At 39.7% G+C, this 16,468-nt stretch overlaps 1 protein-coding gene across 2 annotated transcripts in view; it reads left to right on the forward strand.

Moving 5' to 3' along the window:
- Positions 1-16,468, forward strand: part of WDFY4 (WDFY family member 4) — a 111,042-nt gene that overhangs the window by 5,485 nt on the left and 89,089 nt on the right. For both annotated transcript variants that reach the window (XM_041415488.1, XM_041415487.1), the window contains exons 4-12: positions 529-675; positions 1,042-1,231; positions 2,198-2,387; positions 4,268-4,428; positions 4,837-5,289; positions 5,673-5,777; positions 6,647-6,837; positions 9,035-9,645; positions 13,680-13,773. In XM_041415488.1, the coding sequence (XP_041271422.1) occupies positions 529-675; positions 1,042-1,231; positions 2,198-2,387; positions 4,268-4,428; positions 4,837-5,289; positions 5,673-5,777; positions 6,647-6,837; positions 9,035-9,645; positions 13,680-13,773 (2,142 nt within the window). The remainder of the gene's footprint in view (positions 1-528; positions 676-1,041; positions 1,232-2,197; positions 2,388-4,267; positions 4,429-4,836; positions 5,290-5,672; positions 5,778-6,646; positions 6,838-9,034; positions 9,646-13,679; positions 13,774-16,468) is intronic.

A 16,468-nucleotide genomic window follows, 5' to 3' on the forward strand; every position in this document is an offset into this window, starting at 1 on the left:
GAGAAACACTGTGAAGAAACTGCCACTTGCATTTATAAAACCTGTAATTAGACATGTGTGCAGTTATTCAATATGTTTAAAAAGTGAATATGTTATAGGTAAACTACTGCTATCCTGAGTCAGGAGGGAGTGGAGAATTCATGCTTTCAGCATTCCAGGCCTCTCCAGCTGCAGAGTGGCCTGGAAAGTAATGGTAAAGGGAAAACTGTCTGTCCCTGGCCTTGCTGTTGGTCCAGCTGCTAGTTAGTTTGTAGGCTGTGTGCTCCACTGACTGCAGGTCTCCATGTGAGGACAGAGTACTGCCAAAGCTGTAGTTCAGCTGGAGCAAGAAGTCCTGGGAACAGCTACAGCAACACACAGTGTATTTAATTCTGCCAAGTGGATTTTACAACCATGCTATGTGACTGCCAGTCTTGTGTGCCCTAGAGCATCCACGAGGGTAAGATGCTCAAGTGGGTCCTTCATCTGTAGGAACACAAGGAAACTGTGCTCAGCTTCTGGAGGAACTGATTGTATTTTTCTTCTTAGAGGACTATGTGGAACATTATTGGATCTGGACTCCCAGCTGCTCTGATGCAGTGCCTGTACCTTTTCTTTACTGTCCCTCTGAAGAAAACCAGTGATGACAGGGAGACAAGTGAGGATGATGCCCAAACTCAGGAAATGCTTGTTAAGGTGAGATGTGCATTTGGGGGTTCATTTGCCCTGGGTACTCAGATGTTCACTTAGGCTCTTAGCTGTTCATTTGATTCAAACTGCCAAAAAAACAGTAAGCTTGGACTGCAAAATATTGACTAAGCATCAGGAGCCATATAAAAACATATAAACTACCTTTTATTTTTTTTACTAAAGAAGACAACATGACTTTGACTGGGAAAATCCATTAAGAATATCCTGTGGTAGTTTTACTTGTTCATTTCACTGCATCCTTTCTCCTGGCATTAGTATCACATTTATAATCTCCTTCCCCAATGGATTTTTCTTAATTTCCTGGGTATCTCTAGAGGTGTTTATTGTAGCTGATATTTGTTTTCCTTTCAGATAATGCTTAACATGTACAAAGAGGAACAAGGCATAGAGGAACTACTGGCGGCTGATAAGCTTCAGTCATTAATAATAGCAACTTCTTCTCTGTGGGACCAGTGCAGCCACTCATGGAAAGTACCGACAGGCTGTGTGCTAAGAACCATTTCCAAGGCTCAGACCAAAACCAGCATTGTGTATCTACAAGGTTTGCCTTCTCCTTTCCCCATAGCTCCCCTGAGAGTGAATTACCAAAAAGGATAAATTACATCATCAGTAATCTCCCTTACATCATCCAGTAGTCAGCTGCAAAGCATGGGCTTGTGACTTAGTAGAGAGGAGCTTTATTTAGCACTGATAGTCATCTGGAAATGGAAGGATTTTTAACCTAAAAAAATCCTCCAAATTACAGGCAAGAGCCAATCCCACTTAATCACACTGACATAGGCAAGAGGAAGTTGTATTATGTTATTTCTTAAGTTGTGTGACTCAGTCTGTAGGCCTGAGCCTCATGAACACTAAATTGGGCTGGGCTCAGATATGGTATCCTTTGGGACAACAACATGGTTGGCTAAATCCTCACTTCTTTCTAGGCTTTATTAGTTCAAGCAATTTTTTTTTTCTTATTAAGAAGTACAAAGGCCACAAGTCTCAATTTCTTAGAAGTGAAAAAATAGTTTTATAATGCACAAAATACCATCAGCATTCCATGTCATGGAGTAAATGCATATTGATACTTTTATTTTTTGAAATAAAAATGTGGCTTCCTGAGTGAGATGGAAAGAACTATTTGGACATTTTGAAGCTGCCCTGGAAGGACTGGCCATGAGAGTAGACAAGAAAACTAGGCTTCATTTCTCAAAGTAAAATGTGTGTGCCCCATTACATATGCTTCATTGAGTAAAGAATTAATCTGTGAATTCTCCACAGAATGTGTGATTGACTTAGTATGAGACAAATCTGTTAGTCTCTGCTCACCTTGTGCTCAGACATCTGGATTCAGTATATATGAATTTTGGTGAGTTGGGGGGTTGAAATCTTATACTTCTGAGATTAAATCAGTCTGACTCCTATTTTACTGGGAAATAACTTCAATTTTTTTTTAATTTTTGTTAGTAACTGTAAATTTGTTTGACTGTCAGTTCTTAAATACCTGCTGTATTTTTTTCCACAGCTGTTGACTGCATTAAAATAGCTGTTCAGAATCTCTTTACACTGGCTGATACTCTGCCTGCTTGCGATGTGTGTGAAGCTGCCAGCATTGTGTTGTGCTTTGTGAAAGATTCTTATCCTGTATCATCAGCTTTATTAACAGAGTTTGAAAATAATGATGGCTACCAACTCCTGCTAAAAATTTTACTCAGGTAAGAGAGGTTTATAGTAGGCTTCTAGAGCATGGCAAACTTTAATTTTCAGTACGCATAGTGGTCTCTTAAAATATGAATCATATAGGTAACTCTGTGTGAATGCAAAGCATTGCTATATTAGGAAGGGAAGCAGTACATAACTTTTATTACTTTAGCCATAACAGAAGGAGAACAGTGTAGGGGAAGTTAGTTTGCAGGTGGGATGGGGACTTTTTGAACACAAGACAAAGGTTCTTCATCAATTAGTATTACAGAGGATGTAGGTCAGAGACATTTGTCTCAGTTATGGCGAGCTTTTAATCCAGGAATGCAGTCAGTTAGGGAGGGAAACACTATCTCCTTAGTGTGCAAAAACCAGCAAACAAAATCCACCCAAACTTAAATCTGAGATGTTTACACTCTTCAGAACTGAGATGAGCATAAACACATCAGGAAAAATCCCCACTAGTTATCCTAATCCAAGGTAAAAAGCAGGATCTGTTGCCCTCCTTGTCACCTTGTGTTGTTGCACCAGGCTGAGTTTCTTTAATATCATCTGAAGGGAGCATTTCCATATGTTTTTGTTTCCATTCTGGATTTGCCTATTTTTGTACTATTTCTGCAACACTTGTGAAAACTTTGGTCCCTGAACAATGACTGGGGTGCGGAGGGTAGTTTGTAATTTGGATCTAGAGGATTGTCAATTGAATCACTAAGTCAAAGATATCTGTGAGTGACTATGCCTGTTCATGATTTTTTTTTTTGAATGGCACAAAACTATTAATTTATGATTGGAAAAAAACCTTGTGTTTTTCTGGCAGTGTTTTGTTTAGTTAACAGAGACTGTCTAGATGTCCCTTGTAAATAAACTGAGTTAAGATGCATATTTCTGATTAAATTCTAGCCATGTTAGGGCAGGAAACACGGAATCCTTTTCAGTAAGGGCTAAGGCTGTCCCCATCCTTTTCAACTGATGTAACTAGGCTGAAGAGACAGAAATAACAGGTGCTCAGAGCTTCATATTAGTCTTCATTTCCAGCATATGCTGGCATAAAGGGATAGATGGAGAGTTCTTTCCAGAATGTTTCGTGTGAGTGGGTACTCTCTTCTCTCATGGTTAGAACTTTTCTTCAGGTAAGAAGGATCTTGCTAATAGCATTCCTTGAAACAGAGCATTTGCTTTCTTATGTTCTTTTGCATGTTTAGGAGAAACCAGAATATTTTGTTCTTTTCTTCAGAGATTTTTCTAACCTAACAGTATCAGTCTATTTCTCTGCCACTAACCCATGCCCAGATGATGCAGCTTTCCTTAAGAATTGACCCATCTTAGAACTACAGAATAAGATGATGTGATAAACATCTCTCTGTCCTTTGACAGACTGTCACTTCAGTCTATGAACCATGGCAAATCTGGGGTTACATTTCAAACTATTTCCTTACTTAGGAGAGACTTGCCATTGTCATGTCTGATTCACAAAGCTCAGGCAATATGATATTTTTCCCTTCCTCGAGGCTGCGATTTTTCTGTTATTTATCTCAGTTACCAAGTCCCTTATCTTGCCAACCATATGCCCTCCTTTTTATATGAAGTGTGTTTTAATTATTGGAATTTTCATAAAGTTTAAATTTTTATCCCCCAAATCAGACTTTTACTGAGTTAGCTTTTTCTTTTTCTTTTAAAGAACACATAACAGGACTAAGTTAAAACATTTATCTTCCATTTTTTAACAAGACTCTTTCAGTGTCACTTCAGTGTCTGCAGGTTTTGTTCTGATTCAGTGTGCCACCATGGTGTGGATTATTCTGTGTAGTTCCTATGTGCTCCATGCCTGATGATGTGTCCAAAGTGTTTCATAATTAAGGCATGAACATATGACTGTGCTGACTTTTGTTCCTAGATGCGAGGGTTTGCAGCAAGATGAAGGAGACCCCTATCTGGATGAGATCTTGGACATGCTGACTTGCCTTACAACCTGTGGAAAAACTGAACTGAAAGTTTCTGGCAATATTGTGCACCCGCAATTGCCACACTTTGATTTTGAACGGACACAGTCTTCTGGTACGGTGATATGTGTGTGTATATATATATATATATATATATATATATATATATATATATATGTGTGTGTGTGTGCGTGTGCGTGTGCATGTGTGGCCCAGTAGGTGGGTCATAGCAAAATGCAACTCTATTCATTTTGTGTCTTAACATGGAGGAAAGGAGTATGATGTGCCATCTTCAGATCTATGCGTCAGTGCTGCAGGAGCCTGAATGCCACCTACACCAAACTGAAACGACCATGTTAGCTCTAGCATCTCATCCAAGCTCAAGAATATGCCTCCTAATCACATCCCTCATGTCTGTTGCTCTTATTTCCACTTTCAGATGATCTAACATTACAGTCAGGGTGCTTGCAGACTTAAATGACACTCGCATAAAAATGATCTCACCTGGGTTTTTTCTGCACAGGAATGACAGTGAAAAACCTCCAGCCTTTCAAGGTGTTGCAATCCATTTTCCAGAGAAGTAATGATCAGCACCTGTGTGGAAGAATCTTGGCAGCAATTGGTACCATATGGGCTTGGGACAGAGTGAACTTCTTTCTTCTGGAATGGACACTGCAACCTATCAACCAGTTCACTGACATCATTCATTTCAAACCACACCCAGTCCAAATCCAGTTCTTCAGACTGGTGGAGTCCATAGTCCTGGACCTGTCCTATGTTCCCCATGAGATTTTGAAGAAGGTTCAGTATTTGATAAAGGAAAACATAGTGCCATTCTGCACCTTAACAGCTCTCCAGTGCCTTCTCAGCATGACCCAGAAGGACCTGTTATTTAGTGATATTTTCCGTGACTCTGGGCTCTTAGGCCTGCTGCTGGCACTTTTGAGGAAGGAAGCCAAGATCTTGAGGAAATCAGGTACAACTTAATGCCACTCAAAATGATTATTGAAGTAGGCAGATCAATAGGAATAAATAATGTTTTTCTACAGTAAATTTATATTTATATATATTTTATGCTGAGTAGCTAGATTTTGTCTTCAAGCCAATTTCCTAAATTTGACACACAAGCTGTGTCCTCTCTGAAATCTTTGCTGTTTATTTTTCTACTCACTAGCCTAAAGAGCTCTGGGATTTTCTTTGCTAGTGTATGTTGAATTTTTCTGGGTGGCACCCTTCAGCCCACACTTTTAAACAGGTCTTAATTTGGGGTTCTCTAGAATGCAAGCTTGAGATTGGAGTGAGAAAAATTCTTCCTTCCATATCTTGCATATTGTAACATAACTTTTAATATGCTGACAGCTGGAACTCCTCTGCGTAGTCTGAAAGAAGGCGCTGAGAAGGAATTAAATGTTGTGATGCTGAAAATGGTGGCTGCCCTTACAGCAAGGTCTGTGAGGAACACGGGTAAGGAAATACACATGACTGTGTTACCCTCATGATATTTGGTGGTAAGTGGCCATGGTCTTGAGGAGCACCAACAAATTTTCTGACTTTTTTGCTTCAGTCAAAAATGGAGAAAAAAAAATCTGTAAGTGTAGGGATAACTGTGTTACACTAGGAAGAAATGTGACAAAGGTGTTCTCATCCTGCATGATGAGTTTTGTCCCAGTAGTCAGCTTTTTTGCTTCATCCATGTGCATACTCCTGAAGTGTTTATATAGGATGCACAAACTTAGCTTGTGGAAAAAAGTGGGTGCACTTAACTCTTGTGTATCCTTTGTTCATCCAGATTTTCTTCCATTATATCTGTTATTTGAAATCTTGACTGGATCAGGTGCATGCTAAGGAACACTCCTATATTTGTGTTATACCTAAGAATCTTATACCTGTTTGTAGGGAATCTTGTGGAACACAGTAGCACAGGAGTGTAGGCTACTGAATACAGGAATTCACTCAATTCACTCTGGAATCCTAGAATCATCATGTTTGCAGCATCTTGCACGGTGTAAATATATTTTCAGAAACTATCAAGAAGTTCTCTTCGTAAATGAAAGAGATGCTTAAGCTGAAACTAAGGTGTCTTTCCCTTTTCATTCATTATTTTGTTGGGAACCTGTCATCTCTGATGATTGGAAATCATGGTCATCCAGTCATTTCATTCCTAGTTGTTCTTGTGCCACTCTGTGTCATCTTTAGCTTAATCAGCTGCTCTTCTTATCTGTCCTGCTGTATTTATAGAAATGTGGCACTTCACACCAACACTGAAAATCTGCCTGTAAAAACTACATGCAAAGGGTAGTTTAACAAAAAAATGATAATGTGTTTGTCCCTAGTTGTTCTGAAGGACTATGGAATGGTGCCATATATCAAGATATTTTTGGATGATGAGTGCTACAGGAGTGCTACTCTCAGCATCTTGGAACAGTTATCAGTCATCAATTATGAAGAATATATGAGCATTATTATTGGGGCCCTCTGTTCTTCCACTCAATGGGAGCTGCATCTGAAACTAGATCTTCTGAAGGTAACTAATGTGGTTGTCTCTTGGGCTTTGTTTCCTTGGCAACTATCTGTTTTCAAGATGTAAGAACAGAAGAAAGAGCCATAGGCCAGCTCTAGATTATGGTAACTTCATCACTTTGATTTTTAGCAATGCCTGTGTGGTCGATATCTTCACTCAGTATCAGATTAAAAAGTATTTTGAAGACTTAAATAGTAATGCAAGAGGGGAAAATGAAAATGCTAAAGGTACAATTGTATGAGCAGTTCTATGTAACGTGACAGAGAAAGGAGAAACATGTGTATGAAAGTGAATATGTGGAGAGAGGATGTAAGATGTGAAGCAGCAAGATTGGAAGAGCCAGGGTAGGCATGAGACAAACAGCTTCCTTCTGGTAAGTTTCCAAGTTTGAAACTTTGCTGTGCTTAATTTGGTCATTTCTCACAAACACAAGTGTAAACACGTGTAGACACAATGTAAAAAGAGATGAGCAATGGAAAGGAAAAGTTTTATGAATGTTTGGAGGAAGAAACTAGAACTAGTCCTAGCCTCTATTGACCCCAGAGTGTCTGATCCCTGAGCAATAAAACAGAGGAAAGAATTGCAGTGCTTTATTTTGGTTTAGGTCATAGACATCCAGCTGAAAAGCAGCCCTGTTGTAAGCACTGATTTTAAAATTTCTTTCTACCACCTCTGTCAAGTATGAATGGAATTCACTTTTCTGTACAATATAACAACTGCTTCTATAACAAAAGAACCATGTTATTAAAAAAATTTTTAAAAATGATGTTTATAGCTTTGAATTAAAATAGTAAACTTTAACAATACCTGTAGAAAAGTTAAGTATGGTGTCCAAACTAATATGAAAATAAATGCAACTTCAGTGTCTAATTTTGACAAATGATAACTGTATTAAAGTATAATGTAAGCAAATGAATTTATTTTCTTTATCCGTTGGGACTGTGATTGCGTTACACACAAATTCAGATTGATTTGCTAATGTATATTTAGCTGTTAAAGCCTGAGCCCAAATGCAATTAGCACTGCCGTATTCCAGCGTGGCACGTGGACAATTAGGAGGAATAACAAATAATGGAATGCATGAAATAAATTCTGTTAGCCATAACTGAGTTAGGGGGTTTCCAGTAGACATCAGTTTTATAGATTCAAGACAGAGGAATACTAACTCATAGGTGATTAAATTCTAACTGAATTAAAGCTGGAGGAAATGTGTTTACTGTTGACCTACTCTGGAATGTGTTAAAGCCATCCTGATAACTTCAACTCTAAGTTATTAAATTTACTCCCTGTTCAGAAGTCTCTGCCTGGTTTGATACATTATCATACAAAACTGAATGACAGTAATAGAGTGCCCCCTCCCCCTTCAGTTCTCACAACCCTTTCTCACAGTCCTAGGTCTTGCTATGGGCAGATATACTTCTGTAAAAAACTGTTCCTCCTCAGGAGATTGTGAAGTAAAGCTTTTTCATTGGATATCTCTTGTGGAGATCGATATCTGAAATTAACCCTTCACCCCTGTGCAAAGGTACAGCATTAAATTTGAAAAGTCCCTGTACAAAATGAATTGTGCGACACTCCAAAAACTTGGGATCAATTATATTCAAATGCAGCAGACTGTTTCTTTGCAAGCTCCTTTTTCTCATCAATTTTACTTCCACAGTTCTTAATAACTTTTCCAGATTAGTTTTAAAATGGCAAGCCCATAGCACTCAAAATTGGCAAATAGTTTAAGTTGTTTTATGTATGTGTTATATTGTCAAGTGGTATTCACTTATAACCTGCTTTAAGCCTATTGAAGTCAGATAAAATCTAATGACTTCATTGTCTTGAGATCTTACTTTTTATGGCTTTTTTTCCTCTAAAGTGTTGTGCAAACTTTAAAAATACCTCAGCTGAGAAAAGGTATTCTTGTCTTTCTTAATGAGGAGAGCCTGCTGCTTGCAATATTCTTTGTGCCATCCCATGTCACTGGCTTTTTTTGGGAAGGGTCTGGTTGTATGATTCATTGGGTATATGGGGGAAGGGAGGAGAAGTTGTGCAGTGATGACCTTTATTTTGGCCACCTTACCCTCCCCCTTCAAAGAGTGACATTTTGGTGAAAGAGTTTTTTGTACAATCTTGCAATTTTAAAGTAGTCTAAAGCTTCTTTCCCCTTTCGTTTGAGTGCTTCTTTTGTTTTCTTTCTTTCCAACATCTGTAGTCACTCTTGAGGATACTGGAGAGTCCCAAGAGCCATTCAGCTTTCAGAACCTGCAGTGGATTCAATGGGCTCCTGTCCCTCCTCTCTGACATGGAAGGCGCACTGCAGGACCCTCCACCTGGGCAGTGGGCAGCAGTTGGACACAATTGCATATTGGAGCTGGTTTTCTATGCTCTCCAGGGGATAACTGCAGCCCTGCACCTAGACCCTGTCAACAGCACCTTCTTCCAGAGGAACGGTCTCTTCGAAAAGATGGCAGAGGATCTCGGATCGCTTGGATGCTTCTGGACAGAACGGAAAAGGCAAATTACTGTGAGCCTTGAGAAGACAAGGACATTTGCAGAATTCTTGGATGCAGCATTCTGTTCTTCAGAACCTCTTCCAGAATGGCTAAAAAACTGCATTTGGATTCTGAGTTTTCTTGATCATATGGTCAAAGGAACCCTCCATCAGGAAAGGTACTTTAAGGAGAGGAAGCCAGAGATGGGAGAAGAAGCAAGAGATGATCAGGAGGCACCCCAAGCTCAAGAAGAGCATCCTTTTGCTTTCAAAAGACCAGGCAACAAATTACCTGCCTCTGTCTATATGCTGTGGGGGAACCCTGAAGAGAAGTAAGCCTTTATTTACCACAGGAGATAGAGTATTAAAGCTGATATGTACATTTTATATTGTAGAAAACTGAGGTAAGGTGTGATATAACCTGCCAAGGGTAAACAAATCAGTTCAGTCCCAACTCCCAGACCTTCAGGCAGCAGAAATCAATGCTTTTGGAAAGGTAAATGATGGAATAATTGGGAAATGAGGATTTAGTGCAGCAGTGGGACACATAGCCCCAAGAGTTGCAGATTTTATGTTGAAGATTCTGATACCTGCAAAACGGGAGCAGGAATGGAGTCTTAGAAGAAGGTGGCTGGGACTCAAATCTTGTGCTTAGTCGCTGCTTGAACCCACTCTGATCAATTTTGACTTTTTCAGTTATGTGGCAAGCTCTTCCAGTCACTTGATACATTGAAAATAAAAGTTATACTAAGGTATTTTAAATGCTCCTTCATGTGTGTGTGTCCAAGCACATGTGCAGACACACTCATTTATTCATGATGAAATAGAGAAAATTGGAAAAGGAACAGTCATGCTGCCTACATCATTGGATGAAGGTTTATGTCAAAACATATATCCTTGGTAGGAAGGGAAGACTGACCGAAATCAGCATAACTGTCAGCTGTGAATCAGTTCTGAATCACCCGCATTTTGTAACTCATGAGATTTTTCTCTTCATTCATTTTTCTCTAGCTTTATCTTGAATCTCAGTCCTTTTATCAGATTTGTTTCTGGTTGGAGTTATGCTTAAAAAGGCTAAGTTGATAAGTGTGAGATTTCTCCAACCCTTACCGTAGATTATTGCAAAGTCACCGTCCAAGTTAAAGACCAAGACATGATGTCTGCCACTCATAGCAGCCATCACTGAAGCCAGCAGAACTCTTTTTCCTGAGTACTGAAGCAGGCTGAATAAGCATTTCTGATTATATTTATACTTGTTTGAAGCAAGTAAAAGAATGTGTGGTGGATTTCTTTGTTCCCTGTGCAGCAGATTTTAAAGTAGTTATGGAGATGTTTGCTCCCTGTTTACTCTTTAAATTACACGGGAAGTTTCTGCTTAGGTACTCAGTGCTGGGGAGGAATAAATGCTCTTTTCCAAGCAGGTCTTCCTATCCTGATTTGGGAGAACATGGGTTCATGTGCATAGAGTACATAGGTGGTGGTATTTGTGAGAAGCACGCTGTCTGTTGTTGAAGTGTGTGTATAAGGGAGGCCCAGGGAAGTTAAGGGAGAAAGAGCAGGTTGGGGCAATGCTGGGAGAGTTGAGGCTCTGTCTTCTGATTGTCTTTCTGAAGTCACTAGGTTTTAAAGGAGCAATGCTTCCTATCTCCTTGTGTTGTTTTTACCTGCTAAGATGTTATGCTGTACAGTAACTGAATACCACCTGTGGAGACATGAATCCTGTAAACTGGGACCCTTTCAGTTCACAGTATCTGATTTGGGATTGTTTGTCTTGGTTCTGGGATGTGAAGGCACAAAAGGAAGCCTGATCAGCTAGGGATGGTGGGCGATTGTCCATGACAAGTGTATGCAAACACAAAAGAGGAACATGTACTGGAAAGCTGACAATCTTCAAGCTATGCAGCCTGTATCCTTCTCCACCAGTAAATTTTATGAAAACAAAAATAAGAAATCCCATAGTTTCTGCCAGCCTGTTGTTCCCCTAGTGCAGCTTCCTTTTAGCTGTACTCCACACTCACACTTCCCCCTGAAAGGTTTCAGGCAGCAGCTTGAAAGGAGGAACTGGAATGCAGTCAGCGTAGGTGGCCTGAGATGCCCCATCTTGCAACACATATTTAATATTCCCCAGGAAGCAGGGAAAGGAGGTGATTCTGCAGGAGCCTGTGACTAATACATAGGAAAGTTACCATTATGATATTGGATAATGTCCTAGCCTCTTCCACTGTCCTGTGGTCAATGATGCTGCAAGCTTCTGGGACACAGGGGAATTGACTGTCCTTCCCATCTCAAAACCAGCTCTCTGTGTTCCTGCAGTCATGTTTGAAACACCTCTTGTGGCAGATGGGATCTCTGGTTTTCCTTTTGTTCCTGGTGATTAGACATAGCCTGCTGCAAGCTGTGTTAACTGAGGCTGATCTCTTTGGGAGGGAAGCCCTTCTTTGTGCCCACCCAAGCAGCATGGCTGCTGCAGCTGCTGTTAGCACAGACAGCTCACTGTGCTAATGGCTCTTCGGGTTCTTTGTGACATCTCATTTTTGTCCCCAAAACCTCCTATTTGTCTTATTTAACTGACACAAGTGAAGAGCAGATTTGCAATTTACATCATGGAACTGGTGAGATAGATGGAGTGGAATCACGGGGCTGATGGGATAGCCCTGGGGCAGGAGTGTGAGAGATGGGGTATTTGCAGAGGTGAGGAGTTGGAACAGGAACACAGCTTTTGTACTAAGACAGCCCATAAAATAAGGGCCACAGAGAAGCCTGGAGATAAGGCTTACCTAATATTTTTAAAAACCCTTCTTGAGCCTTGTTGCTCATCTCTGCACTGACTCCAGCACCCCGATGTCCTTGTAGTGAGAGGCCCAGAACTGGACACAGCACTCGAGGTGTAGCCTCACCAGAGCCAGGTACAGGGGAAGAATCACTCCCCTCTCCTGCTGCCACACTATTGCTGATGCAGGCCAGGATGCCATTGGCCTCGCTGGCCACTTGGGCACACTCTGGCTCACCTGGGCATGGGCCAGCATGCCAGTTTTTTTTCTAGCCAGGCAGCTTTCCAATCATGAGTTCATCCCCACTGATTTTAGTGAGCCAGGATTTTTCTCTTTTAAAATGGTGTGGGTTTTCTCAGGGAGATGGCAGGAGAGTGTATTTTCAGTGTACCTTTTCCTGTGACATTTAAAAACTTGCCCACATTCATGTCAAGTACATACGTATGTGTCCACACTGAAACCACTGCTGCAGCAACTCTTTATACCAGACCTGATTTTGATTTGTTGCACAGAAAATATTGCAAATGAGCAATTAATTTGAAATTATCCTTCTTGAGGGTGCAGTAAAAATTATTTGTCACTGTGTGGCAGTGTGATACGCATTACTCCCTGTTCTGCTGTATCAGATGAGCCTTTTTGGGAGTGGCTAACAAAAATGTATAATTGCAGTCTTTTTACCCTCCTTTACATCCCTTATAAAACTTTTTTTTTTTAATACTTACTCTTATCCTTTTACCTTGTGTTTTATACAGTTCATAAAGCATATTGTGCTTTATTTTGTCAGTATAATTACAGCCATTAGATGTTGCCTTTGCTTTTCTTGAGAGATCTGCTTGGGACAGGTGTTTCTGACAGTGCACATCACACACAACTCCAGTTCAGAGGTGCACCCAGAAATGCTAATGATACTCTAAACAGTACTAGCCTGTAGTGCCTAAACTAGAGATTTTTACTGTGCTGTGAATTCATCTTTGAGATGTATCTGACCTCTAGCCTGCATCATGGCATTAACAGATCTTCTCTGTGATGTCTCTGATTCCTCAGTTCCTTCCTGTGCCTGAACATATAAAGGTCCTAAGTGCAAAAATCAAAACTGGTGGGAAAGCAGATATTCAATTTTACTTTAATACTTTAAGCAAATTCTAGTGTTGTAAGGGGAGGGTGGCATACTGATTTCATCAAGACATACTGTCTCACCTTTGCTTATTTCCCTTTTCTTTTAAAATACTAAGGTTACTGTATAACCCAAGTTATAAACTTCTAAAGGATAACACTGGTTGTGGACTGATGCATCAGCGATTCCTCTGGTTGTCTGTTTTCTGTTCTGCAAATACCTTCAAAGGCAAAATTTGCTTAAAGAGGCTGCCTCACATCTTTGAATGTGCAGGTTCTTGAAATTTCAGCTCATGAGCAGGTGATATCTTGTCTTTGTTACTCTCAGGAGGCATCCAGCTGTTCTGGGTAATTTGTGTTTGCTTAGTTTCCAATGCTGATCCTGGTTGCTATTAGGAGAATTTAATGCTGTGTTCTGCAGGAACATTGTTAGAACCTCTTTGCTGTTCTAATGATAATTATTATGTGTCTTTTCTCTACAGGTTGGAAATGAGAGACTGCACCATTGTACACCCAGGTGCTGTCTGTGTCATGGTGAGGTTGTTGCCAAAGCTGTACAAAGAAGGATATGCTCAGGTGAGTCTGAACATATCAAAATGCCATCTAAACAGTGTCTTCTATTTCTCTGTAGCTTCATTTCCAGGAATTGCTTAGTCTTTGCAAATGTGGCAGTACTAAAATTTACCTAAAACACTGTCAGGAGGAACAGCACAAATTTCACTGATCATCAATAGATGCAGGAACAACAAAGACTTTTGGCTGTCAGTTTGCCAAAGCATTTCTGTACCTGCCTGATGCAGTATATGGATTTTGGTCCCAGAACACTTATTGCAAAGGCATAATGTACAAGTGCCTTGAAAACTGTTTTAAGTATAGCAAACAGGCCCAGCAACGAGAACAGCCTGACTCTTCAAACCTAATGGTCCATAAACTTTTAATGCAGCTTAGAATGTGTTTGTCAAACATTCCATATATATACACACCCACTCTGAATAAAGATGCTGCCTATATTGTATTGGCTGTTTGGTCTAAAATACTTGAATGCAGTCAAAGTACACATGAAGGGACTGAAATAAAAACAGGTTTTTCATCCAGAGCTCTGAAAGGAACAAATAACTGCTGGCACATGCCAACTCTGTTTATTGGAATCAAGCCACCAGCTAGTGAAATTTTGTTAATTACAGTAATTAATTTCTGAAAAACAAGTAGAAGGGTTAATTGGATGAGAATGTCATCAAGAAATTGGAATTGGCTCCAGGACCTGAGCTCTGTAAGGAGGAGAGCCTCTCAGATCCTCAGTAGATGGCAGTGTTCTTAAAAGTATGAAGGTCTAGGTCACAAATTCCAGTTATATATTTAAGTACGCTCATGTTTTATTTTTTTCTCTCCCTCATTTTTTCTTTGTCAATAAGAAATTATTACTGGTAGTGTTTTAGTATTTCAGTTGTGAATATGATTGCCTCAGGTAAAATTGGACCACTATTATGCAAGGTCCTGAGTCAAACCCTAGATAGGAGTTAACAAATGTCTTGAGGAGTTCTCATAAAATAACCCATAAAAAAGTTAAAGGAAAAATAGAATTTTCCTGGCTATTTCTATTGAAAAATCATTGAATGAGAGAGAGAATGAATAGAATATTTCAGAGCTTGGGAAGCTCACTGATGCTGCCAGGTAGAGCCACAAAAGGCTGGACTTTATTAGCTTTAATCATAACATATACCACTGCATGAATCCTTGTGCCAGGAGATTCTGCTTGGAACAGAGGAGTCAGGTAAGATCTGATGCAACAGGTTTAACCTCAGTGGCTGGAGAAGGGAAGCTGTGTGCTAGAAGGAAAATAACTGAAGGAATTACTCTTTGGGTAGATGCATTCTGTCCATCCCAAACAGGTTACTATTTCTTTTTCTAGTGCTACAGTATTTAACAGCTAGATGAGATGAAATAATGGCTTTGTGGATGTACTGCAGACTTTCATAAAAATGTCTTAAGGGGCTTCTTGCTCTGAATTTAAGACTGAATCAAAAAGTACCTTTTTTAGGAGCAAATGTGGGGAAGAAAGAGACAATAACTCATCTCTTTCTGCTTTAGTACCATGATAGATATTTTAGGTCCAAGTGAACGAGAGTAATCTGGAAAAAATCTTAGAATCAGTTCAGGTCATGTGTGATTCCTTTGCTTTCACAGAATTGGCAACAAGAAAGCACTGCTTTTACAGAAACATTAATGGAATTCAATAAAATTAATGTACTTGCAATTCTGACCCTCAGAAAAAATATCAGTTTCCTGCCAATTTTGCAACTTCTCAGTGACCTTTGTCAGACCCAAGAAATGATGGGCTGAAGCAATGCTGAGCCTGCCATTGTAGAAAACCCAGCAGCAGACAGTAAAACAGGTGATCTTGCCCTTCAGCCATTTCTTATACTTTCTGTAATGACAGTTAAGAGCTAAGGAGAATAGATTTGTGGATGTATATTCCTGCCATTGCTAGGCATGAGAAAAAAATAATTTGAGTGTCATGGGTACAGAAACTTGCTTAAAACTTTTAAACTGACCAAGAGTTTTGAGTCAGTAAGCAGTCTTAGTCAGTAAACCGTATTTAGAGGACATTGCTCCTGTTCCTGCCTATGACTGGAACTGAGCCAGTTGCCATCAGACTCCGTGTTGTTTGACCACATACAAGACAGATTTTCCTTTTATTAATATGTTGTCTGTTTGGTGATGAAAGATAGCATTGCACATTTTAAACACTCAGTAAATTGAGACAGGTTCCCTTGAGATATGTGCCCCAGGATATTCACAGTGTATTTTCTACCTTGAAAAGAAAGAAGTTTCCTCTCAGACACGTCATCCTCTACTGAAATTTTAAGATTCCAAAGTGTCATGACAAATCTTTCCCATTTGTAATGTCAAGATAGTCTAGATCTGACAAGGGTGGGTGAAGGAAAGGAAAGAATTTTTGAGAAGAGAATAAAAGCTTGTTTCATTTCTGTCTCATCATCCTGGCATGTTTCTTCTGAATGCAGACAAAAAATAATCCTCACACAATTAATCATGTAAATTATTTATACTCTTACTAAGTAATTCTATTACTTCCACAGCTGGATTTTTCCTTTTTGTTTTCATCCATGTCTCTTGTATGACGAGCTGCTGTCATAGTCACTGTTGTGAAAGTAAAGCACTGTCCATCAATGAGGATTTTGCACCTCTTAAAAAGACACTCATCCTTGTTTTACATTTAGGCTAAATTACTTGTTCTCCCTTTAGATGTTAA

Source organism: Onychostruthus taczanowskii, unplaced genomic scaffold, assembly GCF_017590055.1.
Source record: "Onychostruthus taczanowskii isolate IOZ18803 unplaced genomic scaffold, ASM1759005v1 scaffold5, whole genome shotgun sequence".
Lineage (NCBI taxonomy): Eukaryota > Metazoa > Chordata > Aves > Passeriformes > Passeridae > Onychostruthus > Onychostruthus taczanowskii.